We start from the raw sequence: 27,788 nt of genomic DNA, 5'->3' as shown, positions 1-27,788 counted from the left end.
GCTTCACCAATGGATTTGGGTACTACAGTTCGTGGGGCTTTCATGTCAAGAAGTCTAGAAACTTCTCCACATCCTGACCATTTTACCTACTCTGGTGCAAAGGCTTTGGGCTCCAGTGAGGGGTTGAGTCAAAGGACCCTGGTTCTTTTGTCTACCTTCATCTTCATTTATCTCTCTAATCATAGCTTGATGCAACTGTGGGTCAGATATCTTTTTAGTAATCTTTGAGTCTTGGCTTTCAAAATGTGTACAAACCAGGATAAATAAAGCAGACTTGTTTGGGGCCCTTTAGTCCTTTTGGCCTGCTTAAAACCTTTGCTTGAACCCCATCAATATCCATTTATTATACCTAACCATTGAGGGTGTGGGTGGTCATGCATTGGGCCAGGGCTGCTGTGGTTGGGGTCACATCACTGGTTCTTCTCTGGAGTGCTCAGTGACATGGATTCTGGGAAGCTGAGTGACATGGATTCTGGGAAGCTCCATCAGCTGAGATTAGCACAGGCAAAGACTGAGGGAGTCCTTAGTGGCAAAACTTGGAGTGTCCCTGACAGCCACGAGGGCTGCCTGGGTCCCTGGTGGTAAAAGCTGCTGGAGTCTTCTGCTTTCCTTTTCCTCCAAAGGGGAGTGTCAGAGCTGAGGGGATCCCTTTTGGTGACAAGCTGTATGAGAATGGGGGTGGGTTGACACAGGTAAAATGTTGCCTATGTTTTTCTATGTTGCCATCTCTTATTTTTGTGCTCCACTGGGTTGCTGTAGCTCTTGCATTATACTTCACAGCTCTCTCAGAGCTATTTTCATAGGTAGTGTCTATTAATCATTGTTTTTCTGGAGGTGCAAGTGCTGGCACCTTCTAGTCTACCGATCTTGCAGATGTCATACCCCTAAATGTTTGTTGTTTCTTTCTTTCTTTGTGTGAGACATAAAGATGGGTTCTGGCTGGTGTGGCTCAGTGGACTGTGGGCCAGACTGTGAACCAAGAGGTTGCCAGTTTGATTCCCAGTCAGGAAACATGCTTGGGTTGCAGGCCAGGTCCCCAGTTGGGGGTGTGTGAGAGGCAATCAGATCAATGTTTCTCTCCCACATTGATGTTTCTCTCCCTTTCTTTCTCCCTCCGTTCCCCTCTTTCTAAAAATAAATAAATAAATAAATAAATAATAAAAAAAGAAATAAAGCTGATTCTTGGGGGACAGGCATTTTTACATGGTATTGACTTTAGCTGGGGTGCTTTCATGGTGCTAGGCTTAATTGGGACAGATTAGGACCCAAGGAAAACTGTCTGGCTTCTGCTTCCTCCTAAGGCATTCATTGATGACTGCCCTTGATACTAGAATGAGGCTCAGAGGACAGAAATTTCAGGCAGTGATTGAAGATAAAGGGATTTCTTCTTATAGAAAATGATAAATAACTAGTCTATTTACATTGAGTTGACCCATTTCAGATTGGAAATGTCTCTCAGTTTGGCAGGATTTGGATCTCAGATCTTTTTCAAGAGCTGTGGATGGGTTAGCCATCACAATTAAGATGAGTCTAGCCATACCCCCTTGACCAGGACACTGTGGGAAGAGGGACTGACCTAGACTGTTGGGTTGATCATCCACGGGTTAGTAATACAGAGTATAAACTGATCTATGTCACAGGGAATGGAGGCCCAGGGAAGATCAGACACCCAAACATATCTGTTGGAGATCATGAGGCTGAGAATCCCATGATGCATTCCACACTTAGGCACCAGTCCCTCCAGGTTGCTCAATAAAAGAAGTTTTAGTTGGTTCATGATCATAGACATTCACAATGCCAGGACTAATGGGATGAGTGCTTGTAGAAGTTACAGATAAAGAGTTCTCCTTTACTGAAATGATTTGGTTAGGTGCTTCTAGTGCTAGACTTGGCCAGATTTGTAGCTGCTGCTTCCTCCTTTTGATGCGCTGGTTCTTGAACCAAGTCTTTATTACTAACTCATCAATTTGAGTTGTTGAAGTTAAATTTTGCTGTGGTAGCCCAATGTGGGTACTTGGTCTTTTCAAATATATCTTTCAGTATTCTAAGCTGTTCTGGACTAAAAGGTTATGTAGTACTACCTAGCAAACCTTGGCTTTTCTGCCATAAATCTTTAAAAGGGAGAATGATCTGCTGTGTGTGTTTATGAGCCATCTGAATTTCAACTCTATGAGGGGTTCTATTTTTTATCCAATCTTAAAATCTCTTTAATTCAGTTAGGATTTTTATACCAGTTATATGTAATGTGAATATTGATATGATATGCTATTGGTTTCTATTTGTCTCATTTTTAATTAGACCCTCTTTTTCTGCTTATTGTGGATTATTTATGATCAATTTTATCACCTTTACTAGTTTATTAGTTATACTCTTTGCTCTTAGAGGTTGCTTTGGAATTTATTGTATATGTGCTTAACTTATCACTGCCTGTCTTCAAGTAATATTATACCCATTTACTTGTAGTGTAAAGCCTAAGAACTGCCCTGACTGGTGTGGCTCCGTGGATTGAGTACTGGCCTGTGATCCAAAGGTCTGCTGGTCCATCTTCCAGTCAGGGCACATGTGTGGGTTGTGGGCCAGGTCCCTGGTGAGGGGTGTGCAAAAGGCAACCATGCATTGATGTTTCTCTCTCTTTTGTTATCCTTCCCTTCCCCTCTCTTTAAACAAACAAACAAACAAACAAACAACCCCCCTAAGAACAGTAACTTCTACGTAACTTTTCCTGGCCTTTATGTCATTGTCATGCCATTTTACTTCTGTATTCTTACCAACCCCACAATACATGGTTATTATTTTTGCATTGAATGGTCTATTATCTTTTAAAATAACCTTAAAAATTAAGGAAATACACATTTCTGTTTATCCATGAACTTTGTTTCCAGTGCTTTTTATTTCTTATTTGTAAGTCAAGATTATCTTCTGATATTATTTTCTTTTTGTGTGATGTTTTTCCTAGTTCAGGTATGTTGGACATAAATTATTTTAGCTTTTGTCTGTTGGAAAAAGTCTTTATTTTACCTTTGTATTTGAAAGTCATTTCTACTACGTATGGTACTTTCAGGTTGACAGTTTTTTTTCTTTCATTACTTTGGAGATATAATTTCATTAATTTCTGGCTCGCATTGTTTCTGAAAAGTCCTCTGTCCCCCTGTCTGTGTTTGTTTCTCTGTGCATGATTTATTTATTTATTTATTTCTGTGTCTGTAGGCAGTATGTTTAATATCTAAACAATGTTTCTTTACATATTTTTATGTTTTTCACAATCTCAGGCAGGAAGAAATATGTCATCAAGTGATAAGGCATCTGGCTTCGCCCCTCAAGACTGCTGGTAGAGTCAGGGCTTGAAGTGGCTGGGAAGGTATTGAGTGCTAGAACTTTCTGTGCGCTGCTGGACCTCACTGGATCTCCACTTTAGCCCTGACAGTGAAGGTGGAGTATGGAGGTGGGGATGAGCACTTGCAGTGAACCTCTCTTCCTAATATCCCCTTCGATTCCAGCTACTCTGAGAAAAACAGAAGATCTCTAGGTGGTGTGAGTTTGCAGGAGAGAGGACCACTGTTTTAAACATAAACTCCCATCCTGGGATGATCAACCTTAAACAGGCCATCTAACCTCCCTCATCCTAGGTCATCTCGTATTTTAAGTGGAGTTAAGACTGTCTACCTCAAAGATTAGAATGCAACATTGTGGGACCTTCAGTAAGTAGCTAGGATGCAAGCTGTTTTTTTATTTAAAAAATATCAAAAATATGAACACTTCATGAATTTGCATGTCATCCTTATGCAGGGGCCATGCTAATCTCCTCCATATTGTTCCAGTTTTAGTAAATATGCTGCCAAAGTGAGCACCATGGTTCTTTATTCACTGGCTGCTTTTAAGTTTTTCTCTTTAGGTAAATTGATTATGATATGCCTTGGTTTAATTTCCTTCGTGTTTTTTCTGCTTGGGATTTATTGACTTTTGGATGTATAGGTTCATAATTTTTAATCAATTTTTGTATTATTTCTTTAAATATATTTTTGTCTCAACCTGGACTCCACTCTTAAGTCCTCAATTACATGTATATTCGTTTTCTTTGTTTTAGGGAAGAGGGGTCTTTCATTTTAGATAGCTTTTATCTGCACATATTGTTTTGTCTGCCTGTTGACTAATCTTTCCTTTTGACTAATGTAACATTAATCCCATCCAGTGTATTTTTCACCTCTGATATGTAATTTTTTTATTTCTAGATGTTTGATTTGGGTCTTTTAAAATACTTTTTATGTCTCCATAGCATGTAATCTTTTCCTCTATTTTCTTAAACATATACAGTGCATTTATAATAGCTATTTTAAGGACCTTGTACACTAATTATTTTTGTGTGTGATGTCTGAATCATTTTCTTATTGATCAGCTGTTCTCATGAGATTTTTTTTGCATGCTTATTATTTTTTGAATAGGTGGAAGATATAGTGCAATTTATGTTGTTGGGTTCTGTATTCTTTTAAATATTTTAAACTTTCTTGTTAGAATCCATTTGAGTTAGAAAGTTTAGATCTTTTGGTGGCTTGCTGTTGGACATTGTTAGACAGCTCTTAGTTTGGTACACCAGTTTCGTCTGGTGCTAATGTGACTTTGCTGCTGAGGCGACACTCTTCCAGGAGCTCAGGAATGATACACTTCTAGAGCAGTGGGCACTACAAGTTCTGTTGTCCTGCTTCTTTCTGTTGGCTCTCTCTGATTGCAAATAGTTTGCTCACTCACTTGTGCTGATACATGGTTCGGGTGAAGACTGAGGTGACATACCACCCCGTACCCCACAGGTCTCTGGAACATTTCTCTGTGCGGTGTTCTCCTTTCCGGTACTCTGCCCTGCTCATTCTGTCATTGTCTCCCTGAATCTCAATGCTGTTTCTTCCTTTTAGGACTCCGCTTGCTTTGCCTGGGCCCCTCTTCTGCACTGTAGCCTGCAAGCTCCCCATGTTGCAGTCTGTGTGATCAGGATGCATCACATTTTTTCTTTCCCTCAGCGATCATTGTCCCATGATGCCTGTTTTGCCTGTGTCTGAACACGCTGTCTCAGGTCTTTTGTCTGTTTCTCAACTGTTTGAGACAGGAGAGTCAGTCCCTCTTCTTCTGTCATGGGTGGAAATGGATGTCGTTCTTGGGCAGTTTCTGATACCTCCATCCTCTTCAGACTGAGGCTTTTGCACTGCCAGAAGGAGTCTCCAGTAACATCGTTTATATACCATTGAAGTCTTTGCACAGGCAGGCCTCCTTGGTCTGGTCACAGTTTAGGGCAGTCTAGGGTTCTGAGCATTCATTGGTACTTTTTAAGTTCTAGACTCAGTTTCAAATAACTACTCTTTATGGGATTCCTTCCCTGGAAAACTGCTTTGACTTTCCAAACATGATTTATGATTACATTTTTTAAGTAAATTACTTTGGTGTGATGAAGCCTGATGTCTAAGGTGATAGAACATTCTTTGTGTTATTTTCTACCTGTGATTTTCAATTATAATCATTTTTTAACCTATTTACAGGGCTGTGTCCAGAGAGAGAAGATCTTCACATGGTTCCATGTAAGTAGTGGTTCTTAAAATGCCTTTATAGAGGGTATGTCTTTAATTGAGTGATTCTTTCTACAGCAATTGATTTTTTAAAATCTTGTTTGCACCTGAAGCCACATGTCTTGCTGCCCTTCCTTATGGCTTGGTTTTGTGTCACATGAGGGACCTGTTAATGAGTCAGGGTGCAACAGCAGTGCCAGCGATATGCACAATTTTCTGTCTGGCTTTTGTAGGACCAAAATTGAAAAAGAGGTTGCTTTCTCCTTTTCCATTAACCTTTCTTCTCCAAAGTTAACCTGACCAAACTGTCCAGTAGTGGACCTGAGGCCAGTTGTTAGTGTGCGCTGCACAGACACATGCCTTTTTCTCATGCTCCAGTGGTGCTCACCAGCCAGTAGTGATGAGTGTGCTCTGTGCCCATGATGACGTGTCCAGGCCATGTGGACACCTCTTTGTGTCTGTGACTCCAGTTTTGCAAAACCACCTTGAAATGACTCCTTTTAAATTTATCCTTAAGAGATCTGTTTTTCTAAAACTTAATATTTTCTAAAAGTTTTCAGCAGCCTTGCATGGAATACAAATGAGCAGCTAATTTTTATGAAATGCCTGATTTGTGTCAGCTATGCTGGTCTAAATGTCTTGCTTAGTCCCCATGTGCCCTGCGAAGTAGGTACTCTTCTACTCACTTCCAAGGTTCAAGGAAGTGACGACACCGTGGCGGCCAGTGATGAGACTAGGATTTGATCCAAGGCTTCTCACTTCATTAGCCTGAGTCTGATTCATGAGGGTAGGATAAGTGGGAGCTGCCTGGATGCTGTGAGGTGGTCCCTGAACTCAGTGTCTGCCCTTCTCATTGAGTGGTTTCGATGGCAGCCCCAAAGGGCCACCATGGAGTGCTAAGCTTAGCCATTCTGGTGGAAGGGCAATACAGGCACAGCCCACTGACCTTCCAGGGCCTGTCATCTGCAGCAAGACGGTGACTTCATCAGCAGCCCCCTTGGGAGATGGTGGCAAGAGTTGGGAGCATGTGCACATATGTATTTAGGGCTGTTGGTTAACCTAATCCTGAACATTTGAAGAGGATCATTCTTACTTAACAAATTGTTTGAACAAAGACCTTGTTTGTTCTTTCCTTTATTCAGCAAGTATTGGTAGAATGTCTGTGATGTGCCAGGCACTCTTCTAGAATACCTTTAGTTTACGTCCTTGTGGGGGTTACAAAACAAATGTTGTAAGTAACAGTGTGTCGGGTGGTGATGCTGCTGTGGAGGAAATGAAGAACGGGGAAGGCTGTGGGAGTGCTGGGCGCAGTTTTGAATGGGCAGTCAGTGCAGGCCCTGAGAAGGGAACAATTGAACAGAGCAAGCCCTGTGGGTGTTGGAGGGTGAAGGGCTCCAGGCCCCAGGGAAGATGGAGCAAAGGCTCTGGGCGATGTGCCTGGCATGTTCATGGAACAGCAAGGAGGTCAGTGTGGCTGGACCCAAGAGGAGTGAAGGAGCAGGAACAGGAGCTGATGTCAGTGGATATCAGAGACACATCAGGGCCGTATAGGGACATCCTGAGTGCCTCTTGCTATGTCAGGAATGGGGGCTGACTATGGGAGTGGGGATCTAGGTAGTCTTTTTTTCCTATCTTCGTCGGATTGTTTTTTTTTTCAAACTGAGGCTGTTACATAGAGAACATCCAGATTCCTCCTGGCTTGGGACCAACATTGTAATTGTGCAAATCTGGATCTAATTTTCACAGAAACCCCAAGGGAAGGGCTCCTGGAACTGAGGCATATAAACAATGCCCCGGATACGCTGGGCCTCTTTCCCCATAGACTTTGGTGTTGTCCAAATTCCTCCGCCCTAGTTTGGACTGACTGCAGTTCTGGAGATGAATAAGCATGCCTGGGTGGGCCAGGCTGTCTGAGTTACCCACCCTGTTGGCGCAGCACAGTGCCCGCTGGCTCTACGCCATAAAGAAAGGCAGAGACAAATAATGTGTTTGAGCCATCAAGACTGCAGTTCCAGGGGGCTGTAGCCGGGATCTGGGAATTCCCTGAGGCTGGGTTAAGTGAAGGCAGCCAGCTTTTTATAGGGCACCTGTGGCCTCTTCTGCAGGTTTGAAGGGAGCTGTTAGGAACACTCATCTGGTTGGAACAGAAATGGTTCTGCTTCCCTTGGCAATCCTGGTTGAGTCCTACAGTGTCTTTCAGTGGGATTCCTGGGGCTGTGATGAGCCAGTATGGAGTTCATCTGCAGTGGGTGATGCCCAGGGGAACTGGTGGTTTGGAAGAACTTGGATTTCCATTTTCAAGTCTCTGAGAACTTTCCACACTTCCTTAGACTGAAGCGAAGGGCAGTCTGACTTAGTGAAGCTGAAGATGGGCTTCTGGCCTCAGTGTGATGCCTCTTCTTAGATAAAGCTGGGGCTCCTGAAAGCCCGCTTTGTTAGGCAGAGGGGAATTGGGGTCTCTACCACCAGAGCTGGCTGGTGGTAGAGACCCCTCCTTGCCCAGCTCAGGCCTGGGCATTAGGCTACACTAAGATCAGGAAATTAAGAGATAATGTTAACAGGAACTTTGTTGACATTTTTATTTACTTTGAAGTCTTTTAGTCTTTGTAATACTGAATTGGTTATTTGCTTTTCACAGCTTTTTTCCTGCATTACATTAAGATAATAACTTTCACTATAGACTTGGGAAATTTGGCACATCAAAACATAACTTTAAAACTCACCTAGATAGGAGGACTATGGCAATGAGCTTGCTGGGCAGGACTTTTTCTTTAGAGGCCCCCTTCCTGCTGCGACTTTGGTGACCCTGCCACACATAGTCTGCATGCAGTTCACAGGGTAGCCCTGCGATCATTTTCTCATAAACACCCCTGACTCCTTCATGCGGTTGAGTGTCCACTAGGCGCAATAACAGCACAGTATTGTGCTGGGAGACCATGCAGCCATGCAGCCATGCAGACTGGCCAAGGGACTTGGCACAGCTTCCATCCCCACCCCGACTCTGGCCACACATCCCTGGTGGGTTTGCTTTTATCTGAGGCCATGCTTACACTTCCGATCTTCCTTCCTCAGATTTTAGTCTCAGCCGGTACTGCGCCTCTTTCCCATTTGGAATGCTGCCAGCCCGCCCCTCCACTTGATGCTCCCTGCATCCCAGGACAGGCCCTCGCTCTGTTACTTAGGGACTTGCTGCTGCCTCAGTTGTGCCACCTCACTCCTGGACCCCAACTTCTTCTTCCTGACAGATCACCTCTGTTAGTATCCAGGATGACTTGATAGCTCCCATCTTAAAATTAATTAAAAAATTCCTCCCTTGATTTTCAGTCAGAGTGGGAGATTAAATTTACAGTGACCTCTGCTTCTTTTAAAAGCCCACTAAAAGGGCACACAACCTGCCAAGATATTAAGAGAGAAGGTGACAGAATTTGGAAATTTGGGAAAGTAGGTGGTCAGAGGGATCTAGCAGATCTGAAAAACAAAAAGCTGAGAGGCGCACACACGTGCATGTATGAGTATATATATATGTTGGGAGGCCTGGGAGATGAATATACTGCACTGCAGACAGTTACCCCTCCACCAGGTCTCAGGACTCATTCTGAAAATGGGGTGGAGGGAGAGGGGTGGAAGGAGGCAGCAATGAAAATAGGGCTGAAGTAGGAAATTAGTGGAAAGCCTGTTTAAGAAGCAGTCAGACTCTCAGCCCCCTCCCCCAGCAAGCCTGAGAATCCTTTCCCACCCTGGTTGAAGACTGCAGGTTCCTCCTCTGGGGGTGGACTGGAGTCTTTGGGCACAGCGGTTGGTGGGGGGGGGGGGGCAGTTCTAAACAGAAAGTGGAGCTAGCTCCTGCCCTAATGGCCCCACAACACTGGAAACCTGGGATGGACTGCTGGATGTGTGTGATTAGATCAGGCTGTTGTTCCCTGCTATGTTTGAGTGATGCCTGGCCAAGTGTTTGGAGACAAATTGACATAAGTACACAGGACACTCAGCAAACCCTTGTTAACTCTAGGAAGCACAAGAAGGGAGATGCAGCAGGCGAAGGAATAAGGTCACAGAGCTTCCATGTGCATGTCCTGACAGTGCGTACTAGCAACTGATGGTCAGAACAGAGTGGGCAGAGGTGTGTGGGTGGCTCTGAGGGTTAATTTCATGTTCATAGTCAGAAGTTAGTGGATGACACAGACTGTAAAGTCAAGAAGAACGAACTGAACCTGGGAATTAAAATGTGGAGAGAAATACCAAAAGAGGAGAGAAGAACCAAGAGAGATGCCTGTGGGAGGGGACACTGTTTTCATGATAAATTTTGTGGAATTCTTTGACTTGAAAACCATCTACATTTACAATTTTGTTAAAAATAAAATTGAAAGGTAATATAGCAAATGCTGTTATTCAAAAAAATAATTATGAAAACAAGGCCTCTCCATTCTCTCCTGTCTCCTGCAGGGCCAAGCTGGACTGTGTGGCCATCTGGTCCTCCCCAGCAGGGCTTTGTTTGCACCGTTGGGCTGGTTCACGTGGTCTCTGCCTCCCCCAAATCCAGTGAAAAAATACTTCTCCTCAGGGGTTTGAGCTCTGCTCTGCAGCTTTAGACCCATAGAGCAACTCCCTTCCCATGATGCCATGCATCCCAGGTCCCCATGTTTGTGTGTCTATTCTGTTTCTCCCCCACACGTGTGAGCCACTCTGTCATGATGCTCAGTGAAGACCCTGCTGGTGGTTGGTGCTCGGGGGGCTTCTGGGCCCACGGCACTGCTGCAGACATTTTGGTCTGCTTCACTCCAGGTTTTGCATCAGAGATCAAAGTGTATATACAATTCTGTGCCGTGCTTTTAAACTGAATGATATACTGCAAACTGTTCCATGTCTTCCAGTTGAAAATTTTATTTAAAAAAATTCTCACCTGAGGGTATGTTTATTGATTTTAGAGAGGGGGGAATGGTTGGGAAACAGAGGGAGAGACATCAATGTCCACGCCCCGACTGGGGATTGAATTCGCAACCTTTTGGTGTCTTGGGACAATATTCCAACTGAGTCACTCTGCCATGGTGAAAGTCTCAGTTTTTAAAGGTTGCATGGTTTCCGCTTTATGGATGTAGGAATTTATTAAATCATTCCCTTCTTGTTTAATAAATTTGGGTTCTACTCAGTGCTGTCACTAATTTGAGTATGCTGGAGCATAAATCAGCTTCCCTTCATTGTGAGGCAGTGTGCAGTATTCATCCACATAGAATTCCTGAGTCAAAAGACATGGATATTTTAAGAGGCGGGATGTGTCACTGCCGAATTGATCTCAAGATGGCTAGATGAGAGCAGCACACAGTGCCTGTGTTACTGTGTCCCTGAAAACATGGGCAACCAATGTAATGTGTACAGTGGATTAAGCTTTGTCGCTTAGTTAATTTAGTCTTTTCCTTATATGTAAAACAGTTTTATTGAAGACATTATGCTTTTACATTCTTGGTATTTTCCCCAGTCAACTCATTCATCTTGTAATCTGGTGTTGGTGTTTTGGGCAGTTATATCAGTATTTTTCTTTGTAATGTCATCATCTATTGTGTTTACATTTAGAAACCTCTTCCATCCTGAAATTGGGGTGGTCACTTACATTTTCCACTTTTACTTTTTGCATTAACCCATGTAATCCACTTGGGATTTAATTTGATATGTATTATTAGGTGAAGACAAGTTATTTTTCTTTTCTAAGTACTAAAAACACTTATTTGTTGAAAAGTACTTCCTTTTCGCAGTAATTTGTGTTGCTACTTTTGTCCTATGCGTGCAACTTACATGAAAATGTTGTATATACTAGTGTCTGTTTCCAGGTTCTCAAATTGATCTGTGTGTGCTTGAGCTGGTACAACTATTTTAATTACTTTAGTTTTATGGTAAATTTATGTGATATCACCATTATTTTAAAAATATCTTGGCTATTCTTGGCTACTCACTTTCTAGATGAAATTTAGAATGATGATTTTCAAATTAAAAATGTTAATCTGAGATTGGGATTTCATTTTAGAGGAATAAAACCTGTAATGTAAATTGTAAACAGCTGAAATTTTAACTGTTAGTTTCTAGTTTAGGAAGATATTCTATTTCTCCATTTTGTTATTAACCTTCAGTTATATTTTGTAGCTTTCTTGCTATAGGTACTTTTCTCTTTTAAACTCTTTTCCAATATCTGGTTATTGTAATAAGGAATTTCCCTATTATATTTCTCTAATACTTAATAGTTTATAGGAAAACTATCATTTTTTATGCATTTGGGTGTGGCCTTATGTTAAAAAATGCTTTTAGTTGCAGTAGCTTTCTCAGTTGGATTTTGACTTATCCAAGACTTGACCCAAGCGTTTTTACCGTGAAGTATGCTTGCTGTTTGGTAAATCCTTTACATCAAGTAATAGAAGTCTTCTCCTAATTATTGCTAATCTATTGCTTGATTTTAAGAAGCCAAACAAAAGTTATGTTTTACTAAATGTGTTCATTGCTGCTGTTAAGTTAGTTATATGATTCCTCCTTTCATTTCTTTCTTTTTTTAATTGTTGTTCAAGTACAGTTGTGTCCATTTTCCTACCACTACTTAACCCCTTTCCACCCACCCTCCATCCTTCCCCACTTTGGCTGTGTCCATGGGTCCTTTATACATGTTCCTTGAATAACCCTTTCCTTTCTTTTCCCCTGTTATCTCCCCACCCTCCTGTGGTTACCTTTGGTTTGTTCTTTAGTTCTTTGTTTCTGGTTATATTTTGCTTGCTTGTTTGCTTCTTAATATAGCAAATTCATTGATGAAATTCTGTGTTGATTCTTGGAATAAATTCTATCAGTGCTTATTGATATTTTTAATACTTTCTCCCATTGTAATACCCTTCCAATATTTTATTTTATTTTTTATCTTCACTTGAGGATATTTTTTGCATTGCTTTTAGAGAAAGAGAGGAAGGGAGAAAGAAACATCAATGCAAGAGAGAAGCATGGATGGATTGCCTCCCCTATGTGCCCTGACTAGGGATTGTATGCACCTGGACTAGGGATTGAACCCACAACCTCAGTATGTGCCCTGACCCAGAATTACACCTGCAGGCTTGGTTATAGGGATGGCATTCCAACCAACTGTGCCATACTGGCCAGGGTCCTTCCCAATATTTTATTTGGACTAGAATAAAGGTTATTAATAGGGTTAGGGCTAGAATTCAGGTTAGGGCCAGGGTTAGGGGTTAGTGTGAACATTAGTTATTGTATAGATTAGGATTGGGGTTAGGGTGAGCATTAGTTTTTGTACAGATTAGTGTGGGGGTTAGTGTGAGGGTTAGGATTAGAGCCAAGGTGCTACTGCGTTATGTTTCTTTTTTTTCTAATTTATAATTTATTTCAGAGTCATGTAAATGATAACCTGCTTCCACACATGACTTGACAAACTTCCCTTACTTTTCTTCTTCTTTAAAACACTATTATTTAATGATGTCAGGAAATTATTATTCATTTTAGGTGTTCTAATGGATCTGGGGAAGTATTACAAAAGAATCCTCATCTTTTAAGACTTTCTCTTCTCCTTCTGGTACCCCTATGATGCAAATGTTGGGCCTCTTGAAGTTGTCCAAGAGTCTGCTTATACTATCCTCGTGGGTTTTTTTTTTTTATTCTTGTTTCTAGTTGGTTGTGTTTTTTTTTGCTTCCTTGTGTTTCAAATCATTAATTTTATTCTTGGCTTCATTCACTCTACTGTTGATTCCCTATAAATTGTTCTTTATTTCAATTAATGTGTCCTTCTTTTCTTACCAGGTCTTTTTTATGTTCTTGAGGTCCTCACTAAGTTCCTTGAGCATCTTTAGAGCCAGTTGTTTCAGCTCTGCATATGCTTATCTTTGTTTTGTTTAGCTCTTTTTTCTGGTGTTTTGATATGTTCTTTCATTTGAGCCATGTTTATCTCCTTATATTGGCAGCCTCCTTGTGTTTGTTTCTATATATTAGAGCTGCTTTGACTCCATGTCTTAGTAGTATGGTTTATGTAGTAGGTGTCCTGTAGGGTCCAGTGGCACAGCCTCCTTTATCACCCAAGTTGGGTACTCAAGGTATGCCCTCTGTGTGTGCTGAATAAACCCTGCTCTTGTAGTTGAGCCTTGATTGCTGTTGGCAGGTCAATGGGAGGGATTTACCCAGGCCAGACAGCTGCAAGGATTAGCTGTGATCACTGACCACCAACCTCTACCCTCAATGAAGGATCAATTCTGCAGGGGCAGGGTGGTGTGCTCTGACATGATCTTTAGCTGTCCACTGGGTACACAGGGTCTGGGAGTTCCCAGGTGGTGCAGGCCAAGGTCATCCCCCACCTGTGTTCTGCGTGGGGCCACCCTTTATGAACTACAAAGCAATCTGAGATGGCAGCTACTTGTGCTGGGCTTGGAGTTTCCCAGGTGAAGCCAAGCTGTGAACATAGGCTGGCTGCTGCTAGTGCCGGGCCTGGGGCTGCTTAGCAAGAGGTATGAGGGCGAGGTGCTCACTGAAGCTAGGTATTACTTGTTTGAGACATTTTAGGAAGTTGTGAAGCATGTGCCAAAACAGGCTGTTCATATGGAAAGGCCACTGTCAACAGCTTGGGAGAGCCCTTAAGTTGGGTGGGGTGGAGCTTCAGGGGGTTTCCAGGGTAGGGCACACAGTGTTTGCCAGGTTGATGGAGTGTCATATGACACCCACCTGCCAGCTCTGTGGCTCTCTTGGATGGGGGGAGGGTTCAGAAAAGGAACAATGGCCTCTGCATACCTTTCTATCTGGGAGGAAGCTGTTCCCCAGTTCTTGCCTTGATGCCAGATACTTCAGTTTCTCCATGGATGCCACTGATGCCTTTCAAGCTACTACCCCAGTGCTGGAGGTCAGAGGCCGTGAGTTCAAGTAAATGTGTGCTATTTCTTTAAGAGGAACTGCTTGGGACTCCAGCAGTTTTTTCCATAGACTTAATAATGCCCGCTGGATTTTGCAGCCAGAAGTTATGGGGACTTACTGTCCTGGTATGGAACCCTGGTCTGGGGGGCCTGGTATGGGGCTATGACTCCTTGCTCCTGAGATAGCCCTCCCAAATTTGTATCCACTACACATGGGTATGGGACCAGTCTGTTTAACATCTCTTAGTCTCCACCTCTCCTACCAGTCTGGATGGGTGTGATTTCTTTAATTTGTAGTTGTTGAACTTCCATTCAATTTGGTTTCTGACAGTCTGAGTGACGGTAGTTCTGTTGTTTAGTTGTAATTTTGATGTGGTTATGTGAGGAGGAGAGCTGTGTTTACCTATGCCTCCATCTTCACTGGAAGTTCCTTCTCCTATTTTTGTATCCTTTGTTTCATATTTTTGCATCATCTGTTACAGAAAGCAAATGCTGTTGGCCTAATATTTGATAGAATTTCCTCTATCAAAGCCCCTAAACCTGGAGTCTATTTTGTAGACAAATTGTTGACTGCCTATACAATTTCTGGGTTTTTTTTTCTTAGAAAATAGTCTATTTCAGGGAAGTTTTTAGGCACGTGGGCACAGATGTATACACATGTGCTTTTAGACTTTTTCCATATTCTTGTCTCTTATTGTATTCTTTTAATTTGTAATGCTTATTTCAGTTTTTTCATCAGATTTGTCAAATTTGTCTTCATTTTTAATTTAGCTATTTTATTCTTTAAAAGCTTTCAGTATGTTAATTATTTATAGTTTTATTTGCATTACATTTAATTTCTCATTTACTGAACATTATTTTCCTTCCTTTAGGTTTACCCTGTTATCTCTCTAGCCTTTTGAATGTTCTTTGGGGTATTTTAACCTGTTTTCTAAGCAGTGCATCTGGCTTTCCATTTTCTTTCAAGACACTTTAAATCCCATCTCATTGGTTTGATATGGCCTGTTCTCATCAGATGTTTGTCATTTCTAGTCTTTGTTTTAAAATTTTCTAGGTGATTTTTCCCCTCTTGAGGAAGACTATGCTTTTGTTGTTGTGTCCAGTTTTGAAGCTTTACATTCCAGAGGATATGGCCTGTCTACCTCAGGGAAAGTAGACACAGTGATCCCTTGGGGCTATGGTCATGTAGGAGCAGTGACCCGAGCTTGACCAGGGCTGGTGGTTGTTGGCTGGGGTCCTGCAGAGGACACACCATGACTCACTAGGGTAAGGTGAGAGCACACAGACAGGGTGGCACAAGAGCAACAGCAAGGGAATGTCACATCTGGGGCTGGAGAGAGGGGAAGAGCACATACAATAAGAAGTGAGTCTGGAGTTGGGGACCAGATTCACTTCTGTGTGGGATCCAAGGGAGACGTGTTCCAGGGGCATATGGATCCCTGCTGTGAGCTGAGATGAGGGTGGGGACGAGAGACCTGGGACATACATGTGACAACAGCATAGCTGAGCCCATGGGGGCTGCACTGGAGAGAGATCAGCGGCTGAAACAGAGTTCCCCAAACACTCAGCTTTAATAAGTCAAGTTTGTCTCTTGGAAATAACAGTCCCGGAGATGGGTAGGCAGGGCTCCACTAGGCCTCCTGCCCAGAGGCCATGACCACCCAAGACTCTGGGTGGCTTGCCTTTTTGTGTATGGTTCTACCACACTCGGTTGGCATTACCTCTAATACAACAAACTGAATGTGCATCTTCTGTGTTATCACCATGTGGAAGCAGAAAGGGTAAACAGTAGCACTTTAAGGATGTGAAATGTAAGTTATGGCAACTTGAATCATGGTATACATTGGACACTGCAAACCAGTGGTGTCATACAGGACCACTGCACATTAACTGTCATAGAGAACCACTGCATACTAATGTTGTCGTATAGGATCACTGGATAACAACAGTGTTATATAGGACGACTGCTTATCAATGCTGTTACACAGGACAACTGTAAACCAACAGTGTTATACAGGACCATGGCATACCACTGATGTCATCCAGGACCACTGTGAACAAATGGTATCATCCAGGACCACTGCATACCAATGGTATTATACGAGACCACTGAAAACTAATAGTATTATACAGGACAACTGCATACCAGTAGTGTTACATAGAATGACTGCATGCTAGTCGTGTTTTATAGGATAATAGCATACCAGTGGTGTTATACAGGACAACTGTATACCAACGATGTTATAAAGGACCCTTGCAAACTAGTGGTGTTATGCAGGACAGGTGCATACCAGTGTTATTATACAGAACCTCTGCAAAACAACTATAGGTCCACTGTATACCAGTGGTGTTATACAGGACAGCTGTATACCAGTGGTGTTATGAAGGACCACTGCATGCCAATGATGTTATACAGGACAGATTCATACCAATGGAATTGTACAGCACAACTGCATACCAATGGTGTCATACAGGACTGTATACATGAGCAGGGTCACACAGATCCACAGCATACCAACAGTGTCACATAGGACCACTGTATACCAATGGTGTCATACAGGACTATTGCACACCAATGGTGGCGTACAGGACCGTGCATACCAATGGTGTTATACAGGAAAACTGCAGACCAGGGGTGTTATACAGGAGCACTGTTTGCCAATGATGTTATACAGGACAACTATATACTAGTAATGTGGCAGAGTGCTCCCTGGTTTCCTGGAAGGTGGGGCCATCTCCTGGGAGGTTTAGTGCTCATTCACAGATCTGTGGTCATGAAGGAGGAATAGACTTGGGAGGAATAGCTAGCTGTCTGCCACAGAGATGGATATGAAGTGTGTATAGCTTGATTTCACTGTACTTCAGAGTGAGGGTGGGGGGACTAGCAAGAGGATTTGTTGTTTGACAGGTAGGCGTGCAGTCCACATGCTGTTAGGCCAAGATGCTGGCTTGATCTAGGAGGCTACAGTCTAGGGGCAGTGTCACCTCTGCCCTCTGTCACCTGGCAGTGCCCCCTGAGGGAGTGCTGCCAGGGTGCTGGCCTCCTCCTAGGCATTGTGCTGGCAGTAGTTCCAGCATCGATGGGTACTTCCCACCTGCTCGTCCCCCATGCCAAGATACCATGTCATTGTTGAACTGTGGTCCTTGGGACCAGGAAGATGAGTGAAGGTGTGCAGGTTCTAGTTTTCAGGAGGGGAGGACATTTTTATATCCTGTCCAGGAGTATAGTGAAGTGCAGATGGCTGCAGAGGCCTCCAGCCCAGCTGACATTAGACCCCTCTGAGGTTTCACAGTCTTGCCCTTCATTTTACATATACTCCTTATTTATAGTGGGCATAGGCACTCACAGGGCTCTGAGAGAGAACTGAATGCCACAGCCATGGAGACCCCAGGCACTGGGAGCTTCACCCGCTCCCTCCTCTTAGCCTTCCTTTCTTCTGCGATCAAGTGGCATTCATCCAGGGCACTTGTCTCTCTTTGCCTTTTTCCTCTCCCAGGGATGTGGCACCGTGCTGTGCTCCCAGAGGTTTAGGTCGTATTGCAGCCTGGCATGAAGGGGTTGGTTGCTTTTCACGAGATGACTCATTCACTCTTCCCTGTGCAGCCGCACTGCCAGACTATCTGGCGGCCCTGTATGCAGAGACAGTGATGGATCTGAGAACTGTTGTCATTGGTCTGTGGTAGCCATGGATGGTGTACAGGGGTGGAGGAGTGCCCTCTAGGAGACATTCAGACATGCAGGAGCCAGCTTGTCTGTGCACAGCCCATTCAACTCACACATGGCCCCTTGACTGGTGTTCTTTAGCACAAGTGAGTCAGGTGTTCCCAGGTGTGGAGGGCTGTGAGCAGCTTGATGTGTTCTACCTGGGGAATGTCATGCACAGTCAGAGGGGCCAAGGATGCTTTACTTGTATGTTTAAGTAAACTCATTCTTCTATTTCAGCCTTCTCTTTTCTTTCTCCAGAAATCCAGTGGCATTTAACAGATTACACCATTTGATTTAGTGCATACTCCCCTGCTACTATGAATCTTATATTACTTTTATGGGGGGGCCACCTTATCTTTGGGTATGAAGGGTAGCAGTAACAACTGCAGTTACACTGAGGCAGAATGAGGCTTTCATTATAGGCTTTGACTTTTTTCCAAGTGCTCTGGCTATTTTACTCTTTCAGGTCATGAGACTAACCCACAGCTTTGCTCCCCCTGTAATTGAGGAAATATGCTGGATATTTAACAGTTTCCTGCCCTCTTCACATGCTGGTATTAGGCTGCCTCTCAACTCCACTGAAGCAGGGCACCATCTTTGCAGGGCCTGGGTCTCAGGCCAGAGGTAGCAGGGCTGGTGGCTGCTGGAGTGCAGCTGTTATAGGGAGCATGACAGTGAGCTGTTCTTATTATCCCCTTGTATACATTTGGGAGCGCATGAGCAGAAATCATAGTAAAAACTTTCTGGTAGGAGCCCACCTGGGCTGGTGGAGACAGCCTGGGGACCCCAAGATGGTGTTCTGCTTCTAGTTCTTGCCGCTATTACCCTATTACCTTGGCTAGGTTGTTCCCATTTGCACTGTTTCCCCCTCTGTGAGACGGGATCTCCTTACCTGTTCTGCACAGTCTCAGAGGAGGAGCAATGTCCTAGCTAAGAGGATGGCAGGTTCGGGCATTTAAACTTTCACCAGAGGGTGAGGGCATTGGTGTCTTTCCAGGAATAAGTATGTGACCATATGAGAAGATAGTTTCCAGTCATTGCTGTGTTCCAGCCTCTAGTTTCTCACTCGGTCCCCACTATTCTCCAAGGTGTTTAATTATCCTGCTTCATCAGTAAGGACACTGGAGTTAGCACCAGAGCAGAGACAAGTCCAGATATCCCATTCCGGAACTTTTCTTAACCCCTTCATTTCATTAGTATTAAATTGTAAGAAGTTCAGGCTTCAAATACTCATGGTCAAATTATCTTCCAGGAAATTGGGGCATTTTTCATTTTCACCAGCAATTTTGGAGCATGCCTGTTTAATTGTAACATCATCCATTGTCACAAAACCTTTTTTTTTTTACCAGGTTAATGGAGGAAAATACAGTAAAATAAGGACTAGAGGTGTCACTGGCTTTGGCATGACTAAGAAGGAGGTTCAGTTCAGTGGTGTGGGAAAATGTAGACTCACTGGGCTGGCATTGATGGTGGGGGTGCTGTTCACATGTCTGCCTCTGAAAATACAGGTTTAGGAGAGAGCTGTTCGTTTGTGTTTTTTAATAGGAGCTATCTGAATAAGTTTAAAACCCAAAGAAGAATTAACAAAGAGACAAAGGTTGAAGAGTAAAGAGACAGAGAGTGTAGGAAGCTGCTTAGAAGTCAGTCCCCAAGGAGTCCCCAAGGACCCATTGTTGGGATGTGGAGATGGCAGAGCCGCTGTTTGCTAAAAACAGGGCTCTCTGGTCAGTGATCGCTGACCTAACAGTGCCCTCTGTCCTGCACTCCAGTGTTCTCGACGGGCTCAACCCCGGCTCCTCTCCAGGGCTGGAGCCAATGGGTGCACGTGTTACACTTAGCTGTCTTGGGCCTTCAGTCTCCTTCAACCTGGGACATGTTCACAACCTTTCTGTCACCCTTATGACATTGAGATTATGAAGAATGTGGTCCCTCCCTTTCTGTGGTTCCTCATGTTGAGGTTCCAGTTGTGCATTCTTGGGTGGACTCTCCACCTGTGAGGTAGGCCTTCTCAGGGCTTCAGTGTCCAGCTACCTTTTGGGGGATGTTAGACCGTTCACTCAATCAAGGACTTGTCTGTTCTCTTCCAGGATCCTGACTGCTTTCCCTCTTGTGACTACTGATAATAAGCAATAGAGGGGAAGGTATTTTAAGAACATGCAGATATCTTGCTCTTCAGGAAAATTGAGAATCCATTGATGTTTTTGGCTAGGCCAGTCTTTACTGTGATGGTTGCAAAATGGTGTTTGTCCAGCTCCAACACTCTCTGCATACACCTGTTAGCGCTTGGCCATCTGCCGTGAGCAGGAGCCCTCCTCCTCTTCCCTTTCTCTTTATTTATCTGTGTATTATCAGTTTAGTTTCATGGCTTCCTGTTTTTTAATTCATCACTGCCCTACTTTATAATTCTTCACTGTCTTCAGTGACTTTGGAGCACAAATTATCCCAGATCGGCAGGAATTCTCCAGGTGGACTCCTGGCCCTGTGGAATGTCCCTCTTCCCTTCCTTCTTGTCTTAGCTCTGTGTCAGTGTGGTCAAGCTACTGTAACAAAGTACCACAGACCAGGTGTCACTTATCCACAACAGACACTTATTTTTGACAGTTCTGGAGGCTGAGAGTCTAAAATCAGATTGCTGCCATAGTCGGGTTCTGGTGAGGCCCTCTTCAATTGCAGCTAGATGCCTCACTGTCCTCACGTAGTGGAGAGTCAGAGAGCTCTCTGGGGACTTTTTCATAAGGGCACTAATCCCATCATGGGGATCCACCCTCACGACTTAACCACCCTGAAAGGTGCTACCTCCTGATACTATCACATTGGAGTTTGGATTCAACATACCAATTTGGAGGGACACATTCAGTTCATAACACCTTTCTTCTTTCCTCTCTTCCTCCCTCCTTCCCTTTCTTCCTTTTCTTCCCTCTCCCTATTTGTTCTTAAATTTTTATTTTTAATATTTCTTGTATCATGTTTCAGGCTCATGTCCCTAACCTGCCCAGCCCTGGAATCAGCATTTCTTTGAAGGCCTCTGCTTCCTTGTAGTATGGAAATGTTATTAAACACCAGAATTTGGGTACTAGGTATGCTTATTGTTCCTGGGTTGTCTTCACTTCTAACCCCTGTTCATGGACAGAGATGGGAACTACATGCATACACATGTACACAAACATATGTGCACACACATGCACATGTATAAATGCATGTACACATATATTATGTGTATAAGTAATAAATATAACATTTACTGTATTTACAATATTTACAGTCCTTTCTCTTCCCATTAGCCCACCCCTTGCAGATGATGATGGTGTTGTAAAGTAGTCTTTCACCAGCCCCTGAGAGCCACTTCTGCACATTCCTATTCTACTCCATATTCAATGACATCATGTTGGTAGTTTGACTCCCATAGTGGTTGGACTGGGCCTCTCCTCTCATTGCTAAGGGCCATTGGTTAAACAGTCACCAACATACTATTGTAGGAAAACAGATCTCTCTCTCTTGCTCTTTTTTGTGGTTTATTCTTCTTGTATTACATTTTAGGGAAAAAGCAAACGTATGTATGTGTTCTAAGTTTCTCTTCTTTCTTATACAAAATATATGTAATATATGTCGTTAAATATGCTTTTTACTATTTTTTGTGGTAAAATATATAACAAAATTTGCCATTTTTAGCGTTTGTGAGTATCTCATTCAGTGGCATTCACTGCATTTGTAGTGTTGTGCAGCTATCTGTATGTACTCCTTTGTACTTGGTGTTTTTTGTCTGACAGTATCTCCTGGAAGTCACTTCACACCAGTTCACAGAGGGCTTCTGCATTCTTTTTTTTCCTGCTGTCTGGTGCTGCTCCATTGTGTGACTCTCCTATAGTTTATCTCAGCATTCCCCCTGATGCTGGGGTAACTAAGTTTATGTTATTATAGACTGATGAATAGCCATGTCACAGGTATTTACTGTGTCTTCTGGATTGGCTCCTAGAAGTGTAACAGCTGGGTTCAGTGGAAAGTATGGGTGTCATTTTGCTAGATATTTCCACATTCACCTCCTGAGGGGTTGTCCCGTTGGCTGTTTCCACCACCAAGTGTATCAGCACGCCTTTCCCACCATGGTGTGCCCTGCTAAGTGTATTCTTAAGCTTGTCAGTTTTTGCCAAAGTGACAGGAGAGCTGTGGTAGCTGAGTGTAGTTTTAATTTGCATTTCTCTCTTCCTGTGAGCTAAATGGAACACTTTTTCACAAGTTTAAAGACAGGTTTCTATCATTTTTTATGTCTTCTGCTTTTTTTAAGTAGGATTTCTGGTCATTTTTTGCCTTTCAAAAAAATCAGAGTTTCTTGTACATTCGGAATATCATTTCTTTTTTCTATAATATATGTTGTAATGTTTAAATTTATTAATTTTCATAAGTATTTTCTCATGGCATTTTTGCCATACCATTTTTATTTTTTATAAAGCTGAATTTATATATCTTTTATTGAATGTGTTTTTTTATTCACAGTTACATATCCTTTTTCTATACTCAGATTAAAGAGAAAATTACTCATGTTTTATCCTAGTACTTGTGTAGCTTAATTTTTGTTAAACTTACTTATTTTTAAGTTTAAACTTTATTTTATTTTAAGGGTAAATAAATTTATTAAATTTAATAAATTTACATTTATTTTTAAGTAAAATGTTCAATATGTTGATTTTTAAAAATTTTTATTTAGTTATTTTTCAAGTACAGTTTTTTGTCTATTTCTCCCATCCCAGTCCCCCCTGCCCCTTCTCCCCGCCTCCCTCCCATTCCCCACCCCCCAGTCCTCATCCCTGTGTCTTTCATACTTGTTCCTCAAAATCCCTCCCCATTTTCCCCCTTAAATTCCCTTCCCTCTCCCCTCTGGTCGCTGCCGACTTGTTCTCTATTTCAGTGTCTTTGTTTTTATTCTGCTTGCTTGTTCGTTTTGTTGTTTAGCTTCCTGTTAAAGGTGAGATCATATGGTATTTGTCTTTCAATGCCTGGCCTATTTCACTCAGCATAATGCTTTCCAGTTCCATCCATGTTGTTGCAAAGGGTAGTAGCTCCTTCTTTCTCTCTGTTGCATAGAATTCCATTGCGTATATGTACCATAATTTTTTGATCCATTCATTTACTGTCGGGCACCTAGGTTGCTTCCAACTCTTGGCTATTGTATATTGTGCTGCTATGAACATAGGTTCTTTGAATATGTTGATTTTTAATGGAATATTTATTTTTCTATTTTATTAGTTTCTGTTCTTATTTTCTTTCTTGCTTCTCAGAGTTTACTGTTCTTTTTTAAAATTTATATTGGGTTTTGCACATTCATATTCAGCATTTTTTCATATAAATAAGCATTTAAAATTTAACATTTTCTTCTAATGTACAGTTTGTTGTAGTACACAAATTTAGATAGCTGGTGTTTTATTATCCTTCGCTCATAAATGTTGTCTGTTTCCACTATGATTTCCTTTTTGACTTAGGAGTTATTTAGAAGTTTCAGTTCCAAATACATCAAGGTTAAAAAATACAAACTATATTATAATATACACTTATATTTATATATACAGTATATTAAAATATTTTAACTTTTTTGGCTTACTGTGTTATGGGTGAAGTAGTCTCTTTGCGTGGTCTTATGTGTGTGGAGGGCGGTTCGTGTGTGGTTGCGCACAGTAAATGTTCTGGTTTCAAAGCAGAGTGTGCCTGCTGGTATGGAGTATAAGCTCTGTGTTTTCAGTAGCTGAAACCTGGTAATCCTGATTAAATCATTTCTGTCCTTAGAGATATTTTTCTGTAGCTGATGTGTTGATCCCAGTGATAGTTGGATCCAAATCTGACCATGTGATTGGGGATTTATATATTTTTTTGTTCATTTTCAGATGTTGGGATTTTGTTTTGGGTGCATGCAAGGCTGGAATCATTGTATGTTGCTAATAAACTGAACCTTTTTATCTGTATGTAATGTGGCCTATCTCTGGTAATGCTTTTTTTTTTTGCCATAAAGTAAAATTTTCTGATGTATTTTCCTGGCATATATTTTTCTCCCCTTCTTTCAGTCTCTCTGTATCTGCATGTTGTAGTGCGTCTTTTAAAATGACGTCTAATAACATTTTGTTGTATCCTGTCTTACAATCTTTGTCTTTTAAAGACTGGGGCTTTTAGTTTACTTTTATTTACTAGATTTGGACTCCTTTGTACAATATGATTTTTGTCTTTCTGTTTAGCTCAACTTTCTTATGTTTAGTTTGTTTCTTCTCATTTTTTGATTGACAAATGATTTTTCCTCATTTAGTTTTCTCCTTCACTGTGTAAATGTGGTTTCTCTTGTGTTCATTGTTTGTCTTATGTGTATACTTAATTTATCAGTGTCTCAAGCAGTGATTTTTCAACTGGTGTGCAAAAAAGTTTAAAACATGGAATACTTGACTATTTAGTGAAGGGCACTGACCTCTTTTCCCTTAGGTCATCAAATTAAAAAATGCAACAGCCAACAAAACAATAGTTGTGTTGGCCAGTGTGAATGCGTTGTCTTGAATAATATCAATCATATAATAGAGTTGCATCTTATTGGTTATGTCACGTAATAAGGCTGTGTCTGGTTGGTTAATTTTGGTTGGTACCAGAAATATTATATACAAGTATAAGCATCTGGTTTTTTAAAAAGTCACTTTGGGTCAAAAAGGGTAAGTAGTTACTGTTATTATAATTTTTGTTAATAAAAATTATACCTACTTTTTTGTCAGATTGACAAAAAATGTATTTTTGGTGTGCCACAGAATTTTAGTCATTAGCTTTTGTGTGCCATGGGATGAAAAAGGTTGAATCGCTGGTCTACAGATAGTAAGTCTTTTTAGCTACATCCCAAATGATACTAGAAATCCTACAGCACTTTATCTTTAATTATTCCCTTTTGTCTGTGTATTCCATTGGTGTGGAGAAGCCATCTTTCTATCTAAATTGTGCTCATTTAAAGGAATTTTTAAAACTCTGGTTACTTTTACAATCTTCTTTGTCTTTGGTGGTTTTCAGTTTCACCAGCATGTTATTTAGATACAGATTTCTTTATGCTTACCCTCTTGGGATTAATTTTTCACATCATTTACTGAGGTAAAATTTGTGTAGTATAAAATTCACTCTTTTGGGGGTTTTTAAAAATTGTTGTTCAAGTATAGTTGTCTCCATTTTCCCCCTACCATTCCCCTCAACCCTAGCCATCCCCACCTTCCACCCTCGATCCTGCCCCCTTTGGCTTTGTCCATGTGTCCTTTATACATGTTCCTTGAGAAACCCACCCCCTTTTCCTCCCATTATCCCCACCCTTCTCCCCTCTGGTTACTGTCTGTTTGTTCTTTATTTCAGTGTCTCCGGTTATATTTTGCTTGCTTGTTTGTTGTGTTGATTAGGTTCCACTTATAGGTGAGATCATTTTTGACAAAACATGCAGATATTAGCTATCAACACAATCATGATATAGAATATTTTCATTACTCCAAATTCCCTCCTGCCCTCTCTCCTCTCTTTCCTCCTGACAAACACAGCTCTGTTTATTGTAAGTGAACGCTACTCCTTACAATGTCATGGAAGTGCAGTCATACCGTGTAGCTCTGAGTCTGGTTTTTCACTTCCCTGTCATACTTTGAGATGTGTCTTTATTGTTGTGAATGATAGTTAATGAATGAATCACATTTGTTTATTCACTCACCAATTAGTGAAAATTTGGAGATTTTCAGTTTTAGAGGATTATGAATAAACATGCTATAAGCTTTCCTCATTTTTCATAAATACCTAGGATTGAGCTTTTCTAGATCCCATAAGTATGTGTTTAACTTTGAAACTACAAAGTGTTTTTCCAAAGTGATCACCATCTGCATGCTAAGGAGTGATGTGTGAAAAGTCCCCGTTGCTTTCGGAATGGTTAGCACTTGATGTCAATTTAAAATTGTATCCTTTCTAGTGGAAGTGCAGTGGCACTTCATAGTTTTCATTTGCATTGATTTTCGTGATGACTAATGATACTGAACACTTTTTTCTGTTTATTTGCCATCTGTATGCCTTCTTTGGTGTAGTGTCTGTTCTGATATTGTACACATTAAAATTTACACATTAAATTTTGTACCATTTGTCTTCTCATTGTTGAGAGGGTTTGTCATATACTCTAGATGCCAGTCATTTATCAAATATATGTTTTTCAAATATTTTATCCCAGAATGTGGTTTATTTCCTTAACAGTGTCTTTTAAAAAATCAGAAATATTTGATTAAGTAAAGTAAAATTTTACTTATGATAAAGTAAAATTTGTCAGTTTTTTTCTTCTATGGGTTGTGCTCTGTGTCCTGGCCAAGAATTCTACACTTTCCCTAAGGTCACAAAAATTATTTTCTATGTTTAGTTCTAGAAATTGTATAGTTTAGGTTTTACATTTTAGTCTCTGATGCATTTTCTTCCCTTTGATCCACCTTGAGCTAATTTTTAAAAATATGGTACTACAAAATACTGGGAAAGTTTGTTTTGTTCCCTGTGGGTGTAATTTCTTTCAACACTGTTAAAAGACTATTATTTTTTACATTGATGATCTTTGCTGCTTTGTCAGTTGACTTTATATAGGTGGATCTATTTCTGGACTCTGTATTCTGTCTAATTACTTGATATGCCTGTCCTTTCACCAATACCTCAATATTTTGGTTACAGTAACTTTAAAGTCAGCCTTGAAATCAGGAAGATGAGTCTTTCATTGTTGGTCTTCTTTTTCAAAATTGTTTTCCTAGTGAGTCCTATTCTTTTTCCATATAAATTACAGAATCAGCTTGTCAGTTCTACAAAAGAGACTGCTGAGATTTTGATGGAAATTGTGTTGGATTTGTATAGATTAATTTGGGGATAATTGGCATCTCTTTGTTATTTTTTAAAAATTTTATTTACTTATCTTTAGAAGGGAAGGGAAGGAGAGAGGGAGAGAAATATCAATGTATGGTTGCTTTTTGTGTGTCCCCTGCTGGGAACTGGCTCCTGCTAGGAACTGGCCTGCGACCCAGGCATGTGCCCTGACTGGGAATTGAACCTCGATCTTTTGGTTCAATCCACTGAGCTACTCCAGCCAGGGCTTGTTATTTTGTTTTTTGAGATAAAATCCATGTAGCATAACATTCACTATTTTAAAGTGTAAAATTCAGTGTTTTTTTTTTTTTTTTAGTATCTTCACTAACCTGTGAAACCTTCACTAGTATCTATTTCTAGAACATTTTTGTTACCCTTAAAGGAAACTCCATGCCCATTAGCAGTCACTCCCTACTCCTCCCAGCCCCCAGCTCCTGGCAGCCACTGATCTACAATATGTCTCTCTGCCTGTTCTGGACATCTCATATAAATGGCTCCTTTCTCTTAGTATAATATTTTCAAGGTCCATCTGTTAGTACTTTATTCCTTTTTTGTGGCTAGATAATATTCCATTCTATGGATATGCTTCTATTTTCTTTATCTAGTCATCAGTTGATGGACATTTGGGTTGTTTCCACTTTTTGGTTATATGAATATTCATCTGTAAGTTTTTTGTTTGAGTATGCGTTAAGTTTATACCTAGGAGTGAAGTTGTGGGATCATATGGTAATTCTATGTTTCACCTTTTGAAGAAATGCCAAACTATTTTTCAGAGTGACTATAACATTTTAC

At 41.4% G+C, this 27,788-nt stretch overlaps 2 protein-coding genes and 1 non-coding gene across 16 annotated transcripts in view; 1 reads left to right on the top strand and 2 right to left on the bottom strand.

The window, feature by feature from the left end:
- PCBP3 (poly(rC) binding protein 3) overlaps window positions 1–27,788 on the top strand; it is a 219,463-nt gene that overhangs the window by 60,764 nt on the left and 130,911 nt on the right. For 12 of the 14 annotated variants that reach the window (XM_053658022.1, XM_053658035.1, XM_053658027.1 and 9 more), the window contains exon 2: window positions 5,523–5,561. The exons of the other annotated variants lie outside the window; for them this stretch is intronic. The gene's annotated coding sequence lies outside the window, so the exon portion shown is untranslated. The remainder of the gene's footprint in view (window positions 1–5,522; window positions 5,562–27,788) is intronic. 14 annotated transcript variants of the gene reach the window in all.
- The window catches only part of LEUTX (leucine twenty homeobox), a 52,222-nt gene that overhangs the window by 6,097 nt on the left and 18,337 nt on the right, over window positions 1–27,788 (bottom strand). Inside the window, 3 exon segments of the mRNA XM_053657932.1 lie at window positions 1,541–1,618; window positions 1,621–1,667; window positions 1,669–1,991. Coding sequence (XP_053513907.1) covers window positions 1,541–1,618; window positions 1,621–1,667; window positions 1,669–1,991 — 448 coding nt within the window.
- On the bottom strand, window positions 3,742–3,848 carry LOC119058796 (U6 spliceosomal RNA). The gene has a single exon (XR_005084321.2). It is a non-coding gene; the product is annotated as a U6 spliceosomal RNA (small nuclear RNA).

Source organism: Artibeus jamaicensis, unplaced genomic scaffold, assembly GCF_021234435.1.
Source record: "Artibeus jamaicensis isolate MK-2021 breed Jamaican fruit bat unplaced genomic scaffold, CSHL_Jam_final scaffold_474, whole genome shotgun sequence".
Taxonomy (NCBI): domain Eukaryota; kingdom Metazoa; phylum Chordata; class Mammalia; order Chiroptera; family Phyllostomidae; genus Artibeus; species Artibeus jamaicensis.
Note: the sequence above shows the minus strand (reverse complement) of the source record. Positions and strands in the feature narration are given on the sequence as shown.